Below are 20960 nucleotides of genomic sequence, written 5' to 3' on the forward strand. Positions count from 1 at the left end.
GAAATCATTCTTTCAAACAATATTAATCATGTTTGAAAGTCAAAAAATAGTTATTATTTCAAGTTTCAAAGGCAATCTGAAATAGAAAATGTAATTGTTATGATTGGACAAACCTTACCCAGTATTATTGGTTGAACGACGACTTGACTTAAAGCTTTCAGTTATAAAACAAAAAGTTTTTTTTTCTTTCTATTACCTTTATGTGTATTTCTGTCAAGCAGAAAAAAAAAGATGTGTGGATTGCCAGGGGTGGCATTTCAGCATTTCATTTGAGGGGGTCGAGTTTCTTAAATATGTATTATTACAGTGCGATACAAAACACACATTAGTTAGCAGAGAGTTAGAGTGGTCATAAAATCGGTTTACTATGAATAAAAATTTGTGTTTGGAAGCAATTAAAATTTTGATTCATTTTTCTAATAAGTTATCATACAAAACATCTTGATACTAAAGTTTTTATACCTCTTGGAAAAGTTTTAATGCATGATTTTTGGAATTCGGAAGAGCAGGAAATCGTGTTACTAATCTGTCAGTGCCCAGTGTCGTGCTGTTTTGCCAGTACAACTAAATAGAAAATGCCCATTGTGTTTCGAAAATAATTCTGTAACCTCCTGAGACAAAAAAAGAATCTTTCTTTACTAGCTGAGCTGATTGGAATAGTTAAAAAATAATTGAAGTAACAAAGTTATGTATGAAAACACTTTTGATATCTTGCTCTTCAAAATCACCCAGGCAACTTCAAAAATTGTGAGGGGCTTAAGTTTTCATCATTGAATAACCTAGTCTCGTCGGCGCTCTCAGCTTCAATGAGATGTCGTCTGCATCCAGCTCTGTTGTTCACTATTCCAGACTGATGAGTCCATAACAAGGACGAAACTGCAGTCTCTGGATGTGATGACCGGTCTGTCGGTATATTGCTTGTAATGTTTCTTGCCTTGTGCTAAAAATTTTAACTTATAATTGAAACATTTTATTTTTCGTTTTCAACATCCAATCCAGATAATATAGAGCCACCCATACAGAAAAATAATTATCATCAAATCTTGTGTTAATTTCATTCGAAACTGAATCGATTACTTCATACAAAATATTATGAAAACAATGTTTGACTTGACATCATATGGGTTTTCATCACTTTTTTTTTTTTTTTTTTTTGACGCCTTTTTAAAATTGGCTCGGAGGAAGAATTTTTTGAAAGGTTTCACGATTGATTGAAATATGCATCTATATAAAATCTAGTTTCAGTTTCAATTGTAGAATAAACTATGGTAGTATGCTGCACAGATCAATTGTAGATTGAACTGTGGTTTGAATAGTCCGAAAATTAAGGGTAGCAGATGTTTTGATAGAGTAAGGCATTTTTCAAAATCTTTCCTCAATACAAACAAATAGAATAAAAATTCAAACGAAGTCATACATGGTAAAGGGCATGAACTTTTTCACCATTGAAAGAATAATTTTGCAATAATTCTTCCAGTCGTCAAATTACTGCTTTGAAGTTAGAGAATTTATGGTTTTAACTCTTGAAGACCATCTTGTGTTACTCCGCGATTGCATAATTATAGAGCCCCATAAAAGGTATTTGTTGATATGTTTTTTTTTATTCAATAATCACATGCATTTTTAAGAAGTTTCTATGAAAGCATTATAATGTATTGAGCAGCTGAAACGTGTTTCTAGCAGAAGAAAGAGATGAACACTCATTGAATAAATATACACTTAAAAAATGAGCATAAAAGTAATTGTAAAATATCAAGGAATGTTCTTGTGAAAACCATACAGCCACACCACTTTGCACGAGCCTCTCATATTGGACATACCATTGTTACACTGGGCACACAAGTATGAAATATTTAGCCAAAATGAGGAAATTCCTTCTTTAGTTAAAATTATCCATGGTTCTCTATCACTTTTCTATGTTCTGAAAAGGCCAGAAAATACTTCATGAATTTAAGTCATCATCCAAATAACGAAAGACACTTTTTCTAGTCTTTGAATGCGTCGAGTTTCACAAAATAGTTACCGAGATCCAGCGAGATTTTTTTTAATGAACATTGGTTTCCGATTTACATAAATTGAATTCACCCATTTTCTATCATTCTGCTCATAAAATTTGGGAGTGCGACCGCCCCCTCTTGACCCTCCTATTTGCCGCCCCTGTCGATTGCATATATTTTTTAATGCTTAACCCATTATATGTTCCAAGAAACACAGAGCTATTATCTGAAATCCTATTTTTGTTCATAAAAAAAAACAATTTTTCCATTATTTCCAATGTTCCCCAATAAAAAACGGTAAAAAAACTGATTTTTTCCACCACTTCAAAATTTTCAGAAATTTTACATCCCTAGTATTATTACAGGTTCAAAGAATTGATTGTTAATGTTTACTTCTAGTACTGTGTAGGTTCAAAGTAATACCAAATTTCATTTTGGTTGGCAAAAAGGAAATGCAAAGTTGTTTCAGCGTATTCACTGCTGGGAACTGAAAGTAACAAAAGTTTAGTTCCCTGTTCTTATATTTTGCGAATGAAATGGTGTTTATTTATCTTCTTTTGCCTTAAAACCTCAATAAATGTCTTCTAATAGAAATTTCATGTGATTTATATGCTCATTTCTATTAGTTATTTAATAATTACTTTAAATGTCTCCAAAAGCAACCATAGTTGGGGACAAAAATGCTTCAGGTAAGAAAATATTTGTTATTAAAAAAATCTTTGACATTCATATCATTTACTTGAATGCTCAACATTCTGCTTTACAGGGCACAATATTTTTACTGTCAAACTTAATTTACATTAATTCTTACTAGAAACACAAAATTTTGTGTATGTACAGAGGTGTGAAATTTATAATAAATCCTTGTTATATTAAAGAAATAATACTTTATTTTAAAAATGTTGATACATTTAATATTGAGGGGGAATCCTTTTATTTTTTTATAAAGATACGATCCGTCTAGGCATTCTTTTTATACGTTTTTGGCAATTAATTTGTATTTCCTCGTCATGGTGCCAAGTTTGAATGAGTCTCTCTGTGAGACAATTCTTGTTTGTGAAGTTCTACGTCTTTGATTTTTTCTTTACAATAGTTCAGATATTCTCTATTGAGCTCATATTTGGACTGTTCATGCCGTGAAAGTGTTTTTACATATTTTTTTGCATTCAAAATTTTGGTCACAGATAGTTTTAAGACACAGAACTCCATCATGCATGAATATGAAGTCTCCATTTGGAAACCAAACTTTTAACTCTAAAACCTTTATTCAAGCACTTTTTCATGCTGATATTTGGTCCTCATGTCTTCTACAATGCTTAAACATCCAGCATCCTGAGCGGATTTTGCACTCCAATCCATAACTTGGGTGTGGTGTTTAACCGTTTGTGTAATGTGACCGGGAAAATACTTTACTGGTACTTCTCCTGACATACTGACTGCTATCTTTTGGTATTTTAAGCATTGATTTATCAGAAAACTATACCCTAAAGGTAAAAAGAACTTGAGTGCATGTAATTTGTTGTTATTTACTCCATACGCTTACAGATAGATTGTTAGTTCATAAACAGTTGCTTTTCTGTTAGTTTTGGCAATATGAATTAATTTCATTTCTCTCTCGCTCTGTTTTTGCAATAAATTTACATTCCTACTGCGTTTCCTTACTCTGGAACTTATATATTTACATTTTAAATTCAAAGTTATTTTTATTCTACAAGCAGATGCTTGCAAAATTTTTAGTTTTTAGCGATTTCTTGTTGATTATGGTGATTTTCTGGGATGACGCTTTATTGCAGCTAGTTTTCTAGAAAAAATATCCCTTTTTTTTGCTCATGATCACACAATAGTTCTTTAACAAAAGAAAAAAAGCTGCCGATTATTATCTAATTAAAGCTGCGAAAAAAATTTCATTAAGAATAAAATAATACTGATGCCAACCCAAGGAAAGAATATAAAATACTAGCACAGCAAGCTGACAGTTTTTAAATTATATTTTAAATTCGATTTTTTAAATCAAACACATGCTTTATGCAGTGCGAACAATTTCATTACTTTAGATCAAATGTTTCTCTTTTTTATAAATGCCAACATTTAACAAAATAATGTCCCCAAAACTACTCTAAAGGAGTGAAAATATGATTAGAATAACAAAACAAATAATCTTTCATAAGTTATTGCAAGTATATACAAAATTATTCAAGAAAAACTGAAAAAATTGCAGTTATTGTAATAATTTTCACACTTCTGTGTGATGGATCTTTCATGAAAATTAACAGAAATATTATTATGAAAGTAAAGATTCGAGAATCTTTTCCTTAAAGTTACAGGAAAAACACCAAGTTTCGTATTTTTAATACTGATAAATAACTCAAAAACAGAGAGTAGGTAACAAAAACTCAGAATAAGTGCTAATGCAAATACGAAATTTGAGTGTTGGTTTTTTACTATTAAGAAAAAAACGTTCAGCATTAGTATTTCCCTAGTAAAAAAGCTGCATCACATGGCTGTCGCTGGTGACTAAAACGACTATTTTGAAGCTATGGAAACAACTTTAACCAAAAAAGAGGCAAAAACAACTATTTCATATTTATTTGCAAAAAATGACTGTTTTAGTGAAACAGCAACTAAAAATTAAAAAAAAAAAAAAAACCTTCCAATTTCTTGTTCTTTGCCAAAAAATAGTATGAAGACAATTTTTTAAATAAAAAGGGTAATTATTGATTCTCTTCTGAGATAAGTGGAAATATTGGCATTTGTAGTGCATGATATAAAACGTTTACAGTTAATAAATCAGGGTGAGTTGAAAAGAAATTTGTTTGATACATTTTCATGTACAGATAAATAGGATGGACATAGTTAAAATTGCAGATTGTGAAGATTATTAATCCTAAACATATATACGAGGGTCAGTCAGAAAGTTAGTTGCACTGCTCAAGAAAACAAAAGAAGGATTAAAATTTTACAATAACTTTAATATTATCTTAAAGTTCCATTTAAAATCTACTTTTTAACGTAACCGCCTCCGTTATTTAAGCATTTGTCGAGTCGTGGTAGAAGTGTTCCGATGCCTTCTGCAAAGAAATCCCGTCCAATGTTCGATAACCATTATTGGGTTACAGCTTTCACTTTGTCATCCGAATGTTATCATTGCTTTGAAAGTTCTCATTTCAAAAGGCCCAAAAACATCTAAGTCAGGAGGTGAAAGGTTAAGGCGGCTATGGAAGGCGCTCCGCGTCGTCAATATCTGTACGTTCATTCTCAAACATGTTGCACCATTTCACGACAGCTTACCGTGACATTGCATTTTCACCATACACTTCATGCTACTGCCCATTAATTTCTCTCTCTCAGTGCAGTTGCACCTTTTTGCCCACAAATCGAATAACTGCATGCATTTCCAATTTGGATGCTACTTGCAGCTGTCAATACATGTTTGCGACTGATTATCAGAAAAACTAAACTTGCCTTGGGGAAGCCGGTTCGTCACATGATAAAGGTACATGTCTGAAGTGTTACCAAAGAATTTCATCAAAATCGTCTTTGACGGAACATATTTATGAAGTTGTGCAACTAACTTTCTGACTGACTTACGTATCTTCTTAAATGTAAAGTTTTTAAAAAAAGAAAGTAGTTCATCTGTAACTCATTTTTCTTGAACATAGCTTTTGAAATTTTTTAAAAATATTTTAGCTACAAAGCATCTACTTGGTTGTAAAAAATATCGTATAAGACATTTTCCAGAAAAAATTCTCTGAAATGAAGATTACTATTATTAGTTGTGTAAGCCAAAAAATTTTATGTTTGTGTTTTGACTGTGATAAAAGAATAGTATTTCATAATATTATGTATACTGATAGAATTTTTTACTTACTTTAAAGAAAAAAAATTCTCTTGATTATTCTCCTTACTAGATAATCCTCAGAATCTCATACCCAAACAGTATCCTTATAAGAGTATTCTGGAAGCACAACCTTCTAATTCCCAATAAATTTTTCTTTTTAAATGGAACTTGATTGAATCAATCCCAACCTATAATAATATCAAGGCTAATAGACTGTTTATAACCACAACAAAATCTTTAATTTATTAGGATGGAATGTAATAAAAAATTTTAAATGAGTATTTTTTTTTCCTTTTAATCATTAAAAGCGATGCAGAATGTTCTCACTTATTCATTTTGCCTCTTTTAGGTGTTTTTCTTAGTTGTACCTTGATTTTCAAGTATATAAAAAAATAATATAAATGAACTTACATTTATGCATCACTGTTTTAGAGATTCCTTTTAGTTAATGTATTTGTAAAATTTTTATACCTTTTCCCCCATTCTTTCTAAAACATTTATCGGGATATTACAAAAGGTTCTTTTTTAAAGCCAAACTAGACTGGAAAAATGGGCATTTTAGAGGTTTTTAAAATGAAAATTTAGACAAAATTTTAATGAAAATGCAATTTAGGCAAAAGGAATGGCATTTCCTTTGCCTAAATTGCAATAGACAATGAAGGAATGGCATTTCCACCATTTTCTTCAGGAATAAAAGAAGCAATGACTATGAAGTATTTTTTAAAAAATATCGAAAGGAGTTCTTTTGTTGCTTGCTGATATGTTCTATCACTAAGCAGTAGTATCTTGAGCAATATTTAAAAATGAATGAGCTTACATGAAATTCATTACTTATTTCAATTTGAAATACTTGAAGTACAGTATGCTGTTAACCGTTTAACCGCCGAACTATTGACGGATGATCAAATTTGAGTAATTTTTTGAAATTATGTCTATTTATGTCTAGTAAATACAGAAATAAAATAAAATTTCCAGAAAAAAATTTTTTACTATGATTTTCAGTGTGTTCCATTTTTGGAACATTGGCGTTTTGCATGAAGTTTTTTTTTTTTTTCAGAGAATTTTTTTAAACTAAGAGGTTTTGAATGCGGTTTTTAACTTAGCATACTTTATTGCGGAAAAAAATAATATTTTAAATTGCATTTGTGTACATATCAGAATTCAGAAAATCCAATACTGAAATATCTAATGCCCATCATATGAAAGGAAGGGTTGCTGGTGAAGTCGTTTGTCGCAATGGAGACATTTCTTAGTCGTATTTTTTTTGCACACCGCGCAACGTCCTTGGGATGCAGATACAATATAATGTCCGTCAGACATTCTTGACCGTTTATGTAAATGACAACGAGGCCTTGGAGGACTTTCCACTCGTACTTTTCTTCTTAGGAGGTGAGTTGTTATTTCTCTTCGGAACTCTAAATGCTTCATCTTGACTTCGTGTAAATCACAATGAAGTAACCAACTAGCTACAACTGAAATATTCAGCGCATTACTAAAAAGATTCCACTACCATTTTTTACTCCTCAAATGAGGTCTGTAGCTCCCTAAAAGTTTATCCAAGACGTCCACACCCCCCATTCCTTCATTGTATCTCTTGATAAGATGAGGTTGTGGCAAATCTATCTTGCATTTCTGCGCATTTGAGTAACATTTTACAGATGCAAGTGTCTCATGTGTATAACAATTAGATGCTACTGTAACCACTGCATTATCTTTCCAGCTGCACATGTACACTGATCCATCAGATCGATACTCAAAATTTCTGCGATCTTCTTTAGAAAGGGCTTTTTTGGATTTCCGTGGACAATGGCCAGTTCGGTTTTCACGAATTGTTCCTGTTGCTCGTACACTTTTTTTTTTTTTTTTTGATAGCTGAGAAATTAAGTCATATGATGTAAAAAAGTTATCAAAGTATACTTCATGCTTAGATGTGTCAGTCAAAACTGATAATAGATCATTTACAACTCTGGATCCTAATTGCAGATCAGGGGATCCTTCTTTTTTGCCTGAATAAATCTCCATGGAATATGGGTATCCACTTGAAGAGCACAGCATCCAAATTTTGAAGCCGAATCTTATTGGTTTTTATCTAATAAACATTTTACATGAATGCCGACCGTAGTAGGGAACCATAGATTCATCTATGCTTAATTTTTCATGAAATACACCAAATTGTTGAGGGTTTTTACACAATTCTTCGTAAATAAGGAAAACTTTTCTTAGTTTGTCATTTTGTTTTAATTCATGGTTGTCCATCAAATGAAAGTTGTTTTTTATTTTTCGAAAACGATTTTGAGGCATAACTGTTAGTACAATTGGCACAGATGTATCTTCTGCACTGCTCCAATACATATCTTCAGAAGGAACAGAATGGTACCCACTCAATAGCAACAAACCAAAAAATTGTAGGATTTCATCTCTGTCAACATCTATTCTTCCTCAGTGATATTGCCTAGTTCATCAGGGGGTAATTGGCATATATCTACATCTGACAAATCCGAATCTGACAATGTCTCTAAATAAGCCACAGCTTGTTCTACAGTAAGAAATCTCGTAGACATTTTTTAACATTTATGAACAGTTGGTATACGTCAAACAGAATTTCGTTTCGCCCGAAAACAAAGCTAGCGAATTATTGAACTGCATTTAAAATATGAAGAATAAAACTCACTAATATTATTTTTTATTATTACGTGACAATGCAGCTGTCCGAGCAGGTGTGGATTCGGAGCCATATAGTCCGTCAAACAGAAGACTGTTATTATTTTCTTTGCTAACGAAACGTCATATCCTTTCAAAATATAAACTTACTTGGTTTTGCCAACATCTACATCAGAGTACATTCAAAATGAGAAAAAAAAAGAAACATATATTACGAAAAATGAAATTTCCCCTTGGAAGTCGAACGATTTACTTCTTGGAAATTTGACTCCCTAAAAGCGCCAATGTTCCAAAATTGGAACATGCTATTTTGAAGGGGTACACCTTTCGGAAATATCATTGTACATTTCTACAAGCATTTTAAAATCATACATTGAAGTATTTTTCACAACTATAATAAATATCATCACATTTTCTGAAAAAACCAATTTTTGGTAAATTTTATAAGAAAAAGTTGCAAAAAGCTAAAAAAACACTCATCTTTGAAAAATCGCAATAAATAATTGAAAACATATAAACAATCAAGCAGGAAATCAAAAAATACTTTGAAATAAGACTAAACTGTGTTAAAAAAAACTTGTTTATTTTAACGTTATTTCTTGGGAAAATTTTCACTTAAATATGATGTTCCATTTTTGGAACATTGGCGGGTAAACGGTTAAGCTAATTAATGAGTGAATTGATTAAAATATTCTGATTTTCCATACATTCTAGATAACACCTTTCTTGTGAGAATACGCAAAAGCAGTCGGGGACTGGGTCTCAGTATATCTGGTGGACGTGATGCAGCTCAAAAGGATATATTCTCCCAGCTGATTCAGGTTCGAAAACTGTACCCACTACAACCTGCTTTGGAATGTGGCAAGCTGGCATTAGGTGATGTTTTATTAGAAGCAAATGGAATCAGCATGATTGGATTAACTAACACGGTAAGTTGTTTTTGTTATCTTTTTAATAGTATATTTACCCTATTTTTATCTTGTTGCTTACTACTTAAAGATAAGCATAAATGCTTAAGTATTAGATGATGTTAAGATATCGAGTATGTACTTACGGCTTTCAGCTGCATATTATATCAATAGGTATCAGGTAAACATCCTCCATAAAAGTTGAAGCTTGAATAGATGCTTCCATGTTTTCCACTTGATGGCGCCCTTGCTAGATCTCTCATTGGTGGGAAAGTTGAAGAAGGTTCTAGAAATCGTCGCATTGCTCATGCTAGATATACGTGGACCAATGAGCATTGAACATGTGTTATGAACTTGTGTTCTTAAGGTGAATCGCTGTTACGTTCGATGCTATCGATCTCTCTATCCATCTAAGTATGTGATGGTGGAACCATTGGAACAGTGTGAAAGCTGGTTTACTATTAGCTCGGTAGTTGTATCAGCGCGAGTGCAGTATGAAAGAATAATAGAATGATGTTACATTAAAGTGTAGTATTTTCGGCTTACTTCTGAGTTGTAGGGTATTAAGTTGAATTTCTCCATGATGAATTTCTAGATGGTATATGATGTGGAACTTAGTCTAATCTTTTTGCTTACTACTTGGAAAGTTGTACTCGCCGTTGTATATAGGATTCGTATTAGGTAGCTAATGGAGGGTATAGTATAGTGCAATATTTAGACATCTTTCTTATTGTTTCTATTAGTGCAATACTTAGAATACCCAATGGCCAGTTCATTCTTTATATTAACCTATTGTTTTTAATGTATTTAACACTTTTAGCCTCAATAAAGGCTTTTGTTATTTTATACAATCGAATCTTTCTTACAACTTTTGTCACATTTACGCTCACAATTTTACTTGAGTTTTCTGTCAACAATGCAACAGTTTTGCCTGCTTAAAAGCTTTCTTTTTTGTAATTCTTATTGTAAATTAGGAGGATTAAGGCAATTTGACCTATTACTATGGCAAAATCGTCCTATAAGTGGACTTGCACTACAATACAATTTTACTTACGCAGAACGGATTTAATGGGAGTTTTTAACAAGTGACCTATCACTGAGCTAATGCTAACCCCTGTTGTTGTTGTCCTGTGCCAGCTAAGTTGGCAATTTGGGGTGCGCTGCTTCACTTTTCCAAGACCCCCCCCCCCCTCCACCATATATTTTAGAAAACAAAATGAAATTAATTGTTTTTTCTACATATATTGTTCAGACCCCGAAGAGTTCCTATTTTTCCTACTTTTTCCTATTTTTTAGAGTACTGTCCTTATTTTCCTACTTTTTCCTTTTTTTTCCTACTTTTTCTTTCTTTAGTATAGCACTTCTAATTGTGCATTGATTATTATTTTTAACATGCCGCCCCCATAATTTTCTGCATGTTTCAAATTTGAAAAACAAAAGAAACAAGCGGTTCCTGAACTGACTACATTGACATTCCTGAACTGACATTGACTGACTACAGTAATTTCTTTAAGGAGCGCCGCGGCGTCTGCGTGTTTAAAAGCTAAATTTTCTCAAGTGACTTTTTTACCATTGCTCCGTTTATGATCGACTTTTCTTTTTATCGCTCCGACTTCAGTCCTACTGTTTTAACGAAACAATAAAGAAGTGGATACCGACACATTCTAATGCAATTATATATTACTTACTCGCAGTGGCGGATACACCCGGCGGGCAACCGGGAATTTGCCCGGTGGGCCGGTCATGTTCGGGCCGATCAGTTGCCCTGTCTACATACAGTAAAATGTAAATACCACTAAGTAAATTCTTTAGCTTCAATTCCTCTTTACACGCATAGGCTCAAGCCCATGGATGGAGGATGCAAGGCCGTTGCTAAGGGGGCCGTGGGGCTCCCAGTTTTTCAGAAATGGGGCTGCCAATTTCATTTTAGTAATGCAATAAAAAACAAAGACAAGGACAGTATTTAAAAGTTAAAATACTTTTGTCCATTTTTCATGAATTGCAATTCACATTTACCTTACTTATGAATGGCAATTCAAAATTGTTATGAATTGTAGTTCATAACAATTGCAATAAAAGTGACAAAAAGTATTTTTTCATTAAAGCTTCAACAGAAAATGCAATCTTAAAACACAGTTTGGAGCATCCAAAATTCTGTATTATAAAGATTATTTAAGTAAAAACCTCCTAAATGTGCGTTTCTAACATTTTTTTTGCGAAAAATAAAATATTCAGCTTCTCTCACTCAATATCCCTCGAAGGGTTCAAGCCCACGGTTGAAGACCCTTCAGTTTAAAAATGATTATATATATTTTTAAAAAAATGATTCCCAGGGGCCGCCGACACACCGACCTTTTCTACTTTCTACCTACTACCTACTACTTTTAGCTTTCCTATTTTTTTAATGAAGAATATCATCCTGAAAATCAGAGTATATAGAAAAGTACACAGGTCCCAGAAATATGGTTTTTCCTAGGAGAAAAAATAAAGTTTAGCGAGAGTGTTTGAAATTAATAGTCACACCAGTAGTTCTAAGTGTTTGAATGTAAAAATCATATATGAATCGAAAACTGAAACAAAACTTTATCAAGAGGTGAAGAAAGGAATGATATTTAAAATAAAATAGAGTGAAAAAAAAGACCAAAGATCATTAAGGTTATTTAAGGTTACCAAAGCACCGGATCAGGTCAAGAAAAGTTTTTTTACTTGGGGCAGCAGATGGCTTGCATTCCAAGCAAATAAAAATACTAGGCTGTAAATTGAAAATTTTAGTATGGAAAATCTAAATGTAAATGGTTTTGAAGGAGAACAGTGTTTGAGGGTGTTTCATATTTTTTATCAATAAAATAACTAAAAGAAGATTGGGACGTAGCCAAGAGGTGGGGAAGAGAGGGATCGAAAAGAGCTTATATCTTCCTTTTTAGTCACCAAAGCTTGCCTAAAGTGCGTTTTTGAAACTTAGCTTTTTAAGGAATTCCTAGGAAAAACTCCCGAACCCCATTCCTTAGTTTAACGTCATTAAAGATGGCCTACAACAGCGTATTTAGGATTTCAGCTTCGAAAAACTTCGAGGAGTATATTTCCGCCACAATCGACCTAGAAACGTCCCCACCCCATCATTAAAGAGCGTCAGAAATCAGTGTCGAAAAAATTTCGGAGGCCCCTTAAGCATCTCCTTCCCATAATATCATAGAAGATCATCTAAAATTACCTTTTTTGGGCTTCAAAAAAAAAAGTACGAAACTTCCCCTATTCCCCATTTTTCCCATAACATCATGACAGAAGATTTTTTGACCTATTCTCAAAAATTAAATTAAAACCTCAAATTTAAATCTAAACACCACACACCAAGCAATTTTTGTAACTGACCATAGTCTTTTCCCTATCGATCTACTTCGTTTCTCACTTTGATTCTGTATCATGTAAAAATTCATGTCATGGTGTCATGGACTCACAGGTTCACCAGACCTTTATATCTTCCATCGTCCACTAACCTCATCTTTCCGCATTAAATATTACCCCTCTGATTTCTCTTTCCGAAGTTTCGATTGTTTACCGGGACCAGGTGAAAGCTCTCAATCCTCTCTTCTTAGTAACACTACGAAAGATAGTTTAAAACAGCATTTTCGAATATACAGTATCGAAAAATTTCAAAGAAAGCCCCCCCCCCTCCTTCCCCCTTCGTCATCATCAGTAAAGCACATCAGAAATCTCGTTTTTAATGCTTCAATTTCGAAATAATTCCAAGCAGAGCATCGCCATAACTTCTCCTAAAATCATCAAAGGTCGATGAAAGTTTCGTTTTTGGAACTTAACTTTTGAATAACTGTCGATGTCCTAGTTTTTATCAAAAAAAAAAAAAAAAGCTTACAATTATACCTTTTTAAGATTTCAATTTCAAAAAAATTCTTGATGGATGTTGCTCGAATCTCTTCTTTCCCTAGCATCACCCAAAATCTTTTAAAACTGCGTTTTCAGAGCTAATATTTTGAAATTTTCTCGGACTTCATCTTCCTAACATGATTGAAGATAACATATAAATGCAAGTTCTGAGTTTCACTTCCAAAAAAATGCCGGAAGAGGACCCTCGAACCTCCGTTCTCCCTAACTTCAACAGAGATCATCTAAAATTGCATTTTTAGTACTACAATTTGAAAATTTTTCCGGGGGAGAGTTCCCAGGACCCCATATTTCTGACTCAATGTTAAACTTACAATTAAGTTTCTAATGTTAATATTTAATAACTTCCATACCCCTCGCCTCCCTAATAATCTCCCTATTCTGACTGAAGTAATGTTAGAAGAGATCATTACGTAAATAATCAATACAGCACCAGACACTTAAAAATACTTAAATAGATTAGTACAATCACCTTTTTTTTTACAAACAAAGGTTTAGCTTATCTTGTATCAATTGTTCACCATTAAAACACAGAAAAGAATTCCATCTGTTGAATTTTATTTAAAAGAAAGTATTTAATTTTTTTCAATAATTTCCTCACATTTAAGTGATATCGTTCCCCAATCATTTTTGTGAAAATGAGTATCTATAGGAACTATGGGGACGCGACATCCCTTTATGCCAGGGCCGATTTCTTTAACCAATCCGCCACTGCTTACTCATTAATTAGAAGCTTTAATTAAAGTAAACGGCCGAGTGTAAAAGAAGTGCGGGAAAAGCCGAATTTCCTATTCACCAATTTTTTGTATAGATGATTACAAAGGAAATGGAGCTCTATTTAAACAGAAAGGCAATGTAAAACCTTAAAAGGAACGTAAGGAAGCAAAAATTGAAAAACCTGTACACAGTACATATTTTCTTGATGTTAGTACAAAATAAAAGCGACATATAACAGAAATTCGCAAAAACGGAACACTTCAAAAATAATCACAGAAACTAACTTTTTTCATACATAAATATGATTATTGTTCATTCTAAATAGGAAACATGATTATAAAATTTCAGTTTCTTTCTTTGTAAAGAATGTATTTGCAAAAAAAAAAAAAAAAACTCGGCAAAACCTAGATGGGCAAAAGTTTCCGATTTTTGGAGAAAAATTAGAAATCAATTTAAATGCAAGATACCGTTTTTATTTCTTCACATTTTTTAAAGTTAGGGGGGGGGGGGGATAGAGCCACAAGCAAATATGTACTGTATTTCTTTTTAATACATATTTCTTAATCTGATATATCATCAATATCGAGGAGTTGCTCCCCCCTCCCCCCATCACTCTCAATTTCGTGAACAATTTCCGGATGAATATTTTTGTTGTATGGTGAGAAATGAATTGTTTACCATGCATGATTATCCCTTTTTTTTTCCGTGACAAAAATTTTGGAAGAAGGAGCTAAAAAATCATCAAACCAATAAAACAATATTCGTTTTTATTGCTTGTTAAAAATTAAAACTGGCCCGTCGTTTTGATTTTTCCACCGGGGATGGCTAGCAAAGTATGTGTTCTGAATGCAAATTTTGTCTGAAAACGATAAAAACCACACAAACTTATAGTTAAGCATTAATTTTCTAAAGCCAGGGAAGGGAGAAATTTTTCTCACTGACCCCCCCCCCCTAAATGAAGTTCCTGAAAGAAAAATTTTCTTGTATACTAAAAATATATAACATAATATAAACTCTTTAGTTTACTTATTTCGTTATTTATTTAGTTTAATTATTTTATTATGAATTTTATGTCCCATATTTAAGAACAAATTTATTTTAGTTCTGCACTTATAGTCTATTTCCTTTTTTTTCAAACTCAAACATCTGCCCCTGCTTATGCAAAAACGCATGTCAGTTGCTGATTATTTTCAACTAAAACTAATTTAATATTTGCTTTGCTTTTTGTATCATAGTTTATGACAACAGGAACTGAAAGTGTTAATATTTTCAAATGATAAATGGATGCTCTCAAAGGAATCTTTTCGTTTTTGACAAAACAAATCTTTAACAAAAATGGTTTTATTGCACCAAAATATGAGTTTTATTATTATTATTATTATTATTATTTATTCTTATTATTATTATTATTATTTCGATCGCTATATTGCATTTTATTCTTTTCTTCTTGAAATTTTTATTACTGTATTGTTGAAAGCTGTTTCTTTGTTTGGATTTTATTTTCATATTTTTGTATTTAGTACCTTTGTTTCCACTAGTTTATTTTTCATATTGAAAATTGTCAGTTTGTTTCTTTCGTTTTGTTATTTGACTCAGTCTTTCATTAAATCCCTTTAATAATTCAAAAGTACTGTTAGTTTATTTTTGGGACAGTTTTAAATCAAAAATACTGTTAGTTTATTTTACATTAGAAATGAAGTTTACACTAAATCTGTTTATTCTTATCTCTTCCTATTTTTTCCTAGTTTTTTAAGTGATTTTTTTCCTAATTTTCCTACTTTTTTAATTTTTAATTCCTTATTTCCTACTTTTTCCCCCCAAAAAACCACTTCGGGGTCTGTATTGTTTTTTCCCGAGAAAAGGTATTGCACACAAACCCCTTTGCGCAGTTTTGAAATGAAGGGTGTTTACAAGTACAGTGAAACCTGTGTATGTTGACCACTCGCGGTGCAGTACTTTCGCGGTCAACTTATAAAGGGCGGTAATGATTTTTTTTATTTTTTGTCATTTCTTGCACCATGTATTCATTTTTTGACGAATTCACCCTTACTCTTTCTGTTCAACTCACTTTCATTGTTTAACATTATGAAAACACTAATTAAAAATACTATTCAAATATTTTTGTCATTTTTTCCTTGTTTTCAACCGTATTAGACACTAATTCTAGAAATTCCATCTATGCCCAGCTAATTTTTTCTGGCTTTCTCCCTTCTCAATTAATTTTCATATTTCACACTTTTTATTAATCTCAAGTTCAGTTAACTTTCTTTTTGAAGCCTTTTTTTTATGAAACTTATAGCAAAAAAAGCAACAAGCTCGACTCTCCCAGTTAATAAAGGCAAAATTAAAATGTTCTATCTCTTAATCCCTTGCACCAGAAATATGTAACTTTACTCTTTACCGGTCCCAGATCTGCATACCCGCTGTACGGGGGTCCACTTCTTTAAAGGGGCTAACGGCCCTAGAAATTGAAAAAAACTAGCACTAAGATTTGTTACCTTTACATATAGACACTGCTGGCTATTAGGGAGAGGCCCTACATATTTTGTTGTGCAAGGGGCCCAAAATTTATAGATCTGGGCCTGCTGTTTAGCACAATTCCAATGTTGCCACAACATATTGCAACTGAAAGAAAAAACTTTGTACTTTTGTACTGTTACCTATTTTCTTTGAACAGACAACTTAAATAGAACAAGGAATGAAAAACAAGTTTGGACGATAAAGAGCAGCATAAGCTTTATGCTGCGGTTTTATTTAGTTAGTAGAATGCTAGTCTGTTAGTTAAAGCATTAAAAAATTTCTTGGAAAGCTATCAAAAAAAAAAAAAGAGATAAATAAATAAATAATAAAATATAAAATAATTGCTGAAGAAAATTTTAAAAAATAAACCAAGTGATCAACTTACAAAGGGTTTTTTACAATACTCCAAACCAAATTTGGTGTACATTAGTGGTCAAGATAGAGAGGTGGTCAATTTACAGAGGTTTTCTTTCAATATATAAGATAGGACTAATTCTGTTCCTGACAAAAGCAGTCAGCATAGACAGGTGGTCAACTTTACAGGTTTTACTGTATAAAATAATGGTGTTTGTTTATCAAAAAGTCATTTAAATGCCTTTTTTCACAATTTGAAACTTTGACTTTTGCAAGTGGTCTTGAAACTCATCCCTCATTTAAGGCAAAACTCTGACTGTACCTGCACCTCATGAAGTATTAGATTTGAACTTAATTCACTGAAACTCGTACTTTGAAATTATGTAGTGCCAGGGCCGTATGCAAGGGGGTGGTTTATAGGGTTCAAACTCCCTCCGAAATTTTTCATCCAAAGAAATGCTTTTGATTATTTATTTATTTTTTATTTATTTATATTTTGGTGACAAAAATAATATTGTTATTATTTTTATTTCAATTTTATTTGTGAAATGAAATTAGTATGACTCAAAAATTGCACAAACTCATTGTGTGTTTGTGGTAGTTATTGAGAAATTCATTTATGTTACAATATGGCGTTTTGTAAGAACATCCCCTCCCTCCATTTAGATAATATATTGTAACAAAAATCAATATAATACACATGAAACCAATTTGATAAACCTTGTAAATGTTTCAAAAAAATTTTTGGTAAAACCCCCTCTGAAACTAAAGTCTGGTTATGGCCCTGTGTAGTGTCTTGAAATATGTATGATATAAACCCTATTTTTACTTACCCTGCATTATAATTACAAAATACAAATAGCAACTCTCCTTTGAAATTATGTAGTGTCTAGAAACATGTATGATATAATTCATTTTACTTATCCTGCATTATAATTACAAAATACGAGTTGGAAAATGAGTGTTAAAATAGAATGATGCTGATGAACAAGATGACTGTATTTAAAGATTTCTATGTACTTTCAAAATAACAATTTTTGATATAAAAGGATTGTTAAAGCTAAACTTTAAACTTTTATTTCAGGAAGCCTTAGAAGTATTACGTTCAGCTCCCTCTGAAGTTCTTTTAAAAGTTTTTCGTCCATCAAAATCACTGATTCCTTCTTTTTCTCTTTTCAAGGTGCATATGTTATTTTAGTCTTACTATTTGCCATTTATAAAGTAAATTATCTATTTTACTGTTTCATAAATGTGGAATAAAAATGGACATAAAAAGTACAGAATTTTTTAATATAGCCCTGCTTATTCGTAGTAAAATTGAAAAGACCAAACAAAAATTTGGTTATAATCCTAGTTTTGTTACAAAAAGTTGAATGATACACTGTAAATAGTGAAGAATTGAAGCTACAGTGAAACCTGTGTAAGTTGACCACTTGCGGTGCACTACTATAGTGGTCAATACAAACAGGTGGTCAACTTACAAAGGTTGATTTATATGATAAGGGCTAATTCCCTGCCTGAAAAAAGTGGTCAACTTCACAGGTTTTACTGTATAACCTTATAGCCATTAATTAGTTATGAATAGGGATGACTGTGTGTAAAATATTCAAAGGACATAAATTTTGCACAGAAAAGCATTACAGATATTATGAGTACCAGATTTGGTTACTTTTTTCAAATTAGTATGCATTTAGTATGAAAGACATGATAATTTTTTTTTCTTTTTCATTGCATAAATTAATAATTTTTATAAAATATTTCAAGTTTTTGTTATCATGAAATACATTCTAGAAATACATTCTACATTTTTATTCAAACTATTCATCAGGTTATAAAAATTTAAAAGACCTGATTTTTATGCTATAGACATTCATACTTAAGGTTATTTTTATGACTATTTTTTAGTTTACTTTCTCCGTCATACATAATGCCTACATTTTACTTCCGGTTGCCGAAAATAATGAAAATTCCTCCCATCAAATGAATTAAACCAGAAAAACCATTAAAATGTTATAAAATCCCTCAACTTCCTTTTCTTTTATTGGTTTTAATTTTTGTGATAAAATCGTTAATGTATTGTATTAATTTAAAAACTTGCTTTTTAGGGTGGATTTTGGCCTTTCTTTGATTCATCTTCCAGTTCAGCAAGTAGTTCACTTTCTCGAACTGAGAATAACAGCACTTATAATGTTGAGACAGGGGTAATCTATTTTTTAATATTATTTAAATCAAACTCGGCTTATTACAGCTTTTTAAGTATGTACAACCTGTTTAAGTGTATGTATAAATGTTTCAATGAAGTTTTTGCATTTAAGATTCTTGTAATACATACATAGCTCATACTCGTACATACATAGTACACATATACATGTAGTGATCAGAACTACCATGCCTTGGGTTTCCAAGTCATGGTCATTGACTCCAAGATCTTTTGGGTCCTTTGAAATTTTGTTCGAAGTTCTAGGGTTTATTCATGAAAAAGATACATTTATTAAATACTTAACTAATAAAGAGCTGTGTTTTCACTAAAATATAGTTTTTTGACGAATCAGTCTGTAATGCACATTTTAAAAATTGCATATATACAAGATAAATTAAAAAAAAAAAAAAAAAACTTCCCCACTCTATCGCTTGATGTTATTTCTCTCTTTATGTTGTGTAACTTTCCTGAACTATCTTGTAATCTGTATGCAATACAATTTTTATGTCGTTTTTTAAGAAATTGTCCCGAACAAAAAATTGAGTGGTCAATTTTAGTACTTATTCTCACTATTTTTCACTTTACCATTTTTAAGGTTGATAATTGCCCAACTGCAATTGAAGGGCTCAGGGCAGAAATGTGACAAGTCACAAGGAATGACTTTTCGATCAAAATTTTTGTTCTCATAACTGAAATTGAAATAAATAGATATATGGAGAGAAACATATCCAGTTTTAGTATTGCAGGATATAGAATGTATAATACTTCTAAAAAATTCTACAAATATGTTTCGTAGGAAATTGCTGAAAATTCACATCATGTGGCTTATCACATTCTTGCCCCGAGCCCTTCAATTTTAGCTATTACAAAAAAGTGAATAAAATTTTTGTTTACGTGATCTTGGCTTTTCGTCTTCGTGAATTTCATGGGTTCCATTTTGGGTTTTGCAAAAAATGCCAGTGGTAATCTGCACAGCAATCCTAATGCTTCAGCAAACTATGAAGGAATGCGAAAGTCATCTTTTATGATTAGAAAATCAACACCATTCATGTTGTATGATTATTCGTATGTAAAAGATCCCTTGAGTATTTGTTTGTTTTGAACACTCTTGGCAAAATTAAATTCCTAGTGCAGTTTTGCATCAAAGAGAGACCAGGTGCCTCCATTTGGTGGGGAAACTGGGCATCAAAATTCTGTGTTTATGATATATGCCAATAGAGATATCACATGAAAGAATAGATGCCAGCTACAGGTCTCTTAACTAGTTCTCAAGCAGGTAAAAGTCCCTAAATGTCTGTTTTTCCAAAATTCCTTTTGTTCTCCCAAAATTCCCTTTTTCATTCAAAATCTCCGTTTCATTTTGAGTTTGCTCTGTAACCATTTTGTCGTTTGGCATTTTTTTCTCTTTTTCAAATTTGAATGTGTTGTTACACCTCTACCACTTTCAAATTATAACTCTATAATTTGAAAGTTTTGAATCAAATTTGGCATAGCAGCTAGAATGAAAAGCTATTCATAGATGTAATGAATTCATTCAGCATATTTTCTTGTTCTGGACAAAAGTAATTTTTATTGGAAACAAATAATAAAAGTCTGCTGATTTGCTGAAGATTAAATAATTGGCTAAGTGACAGATTATCAACTACTACCAATTAGTCAGTGCAATCTTAACTTTAACCTTTAAAAATGAAGATCAAGATACTTTTCAGTCCCTTTTCTAGAATTTAGATCTCACTTTCTCCCTAGACAGAAACAAACTCTGTTGGGAGCCCAGGGAAATGCACTAGGTTCTGCAAATACTGAGAAATTAGTATGCAACACCATTAAAAAAAGAAGGAAAACCTAGTATTATTTAGTCTGCAATT

General features: G+C 31.9%; 1 protein-coding gene across 1 annotated transcript in view; it reads left to right on the forward strand.

Annotated features, from left to right (window-relative positions):
• LOC129226854 (multiple PDZ domain protein-like) overlaps positions 1 to 20960 on the forward strand; it is a 128729-nt gene that overhangs the window by 91130 nt on the left and 16639 nt on the right. The window contains exons 10-12 of the mRNA XM_054861484.1: positions 9211 to 9425; positions 17980 to 18075; positions 19001 to 19096. Coding sequence (XP_054717459.1) covers positions 9211 to 9425; positions 17980 to 18075; positions 19001 to 19096 — 407 coding nt within the window. The remainder of the gene's footprint in view (positions 1 to 9210; positions 9426 to 17979; positions 18076 to 19000; positions 19097 to 20960) is intronic.

This window comes from Uloborus diversus, chromosome 7 (assembly GCF_026930045.1).
Source record: "Uloborus diversus isolate 005 chromosome 7, Udiv.v.3.1, whole genome shotgun sequence".
NCBI lineage: Eukaryota > Metazoa > Arthropoda > Arachnida > Araneae > Uloboridae > Uloborus > Uloborus diversus.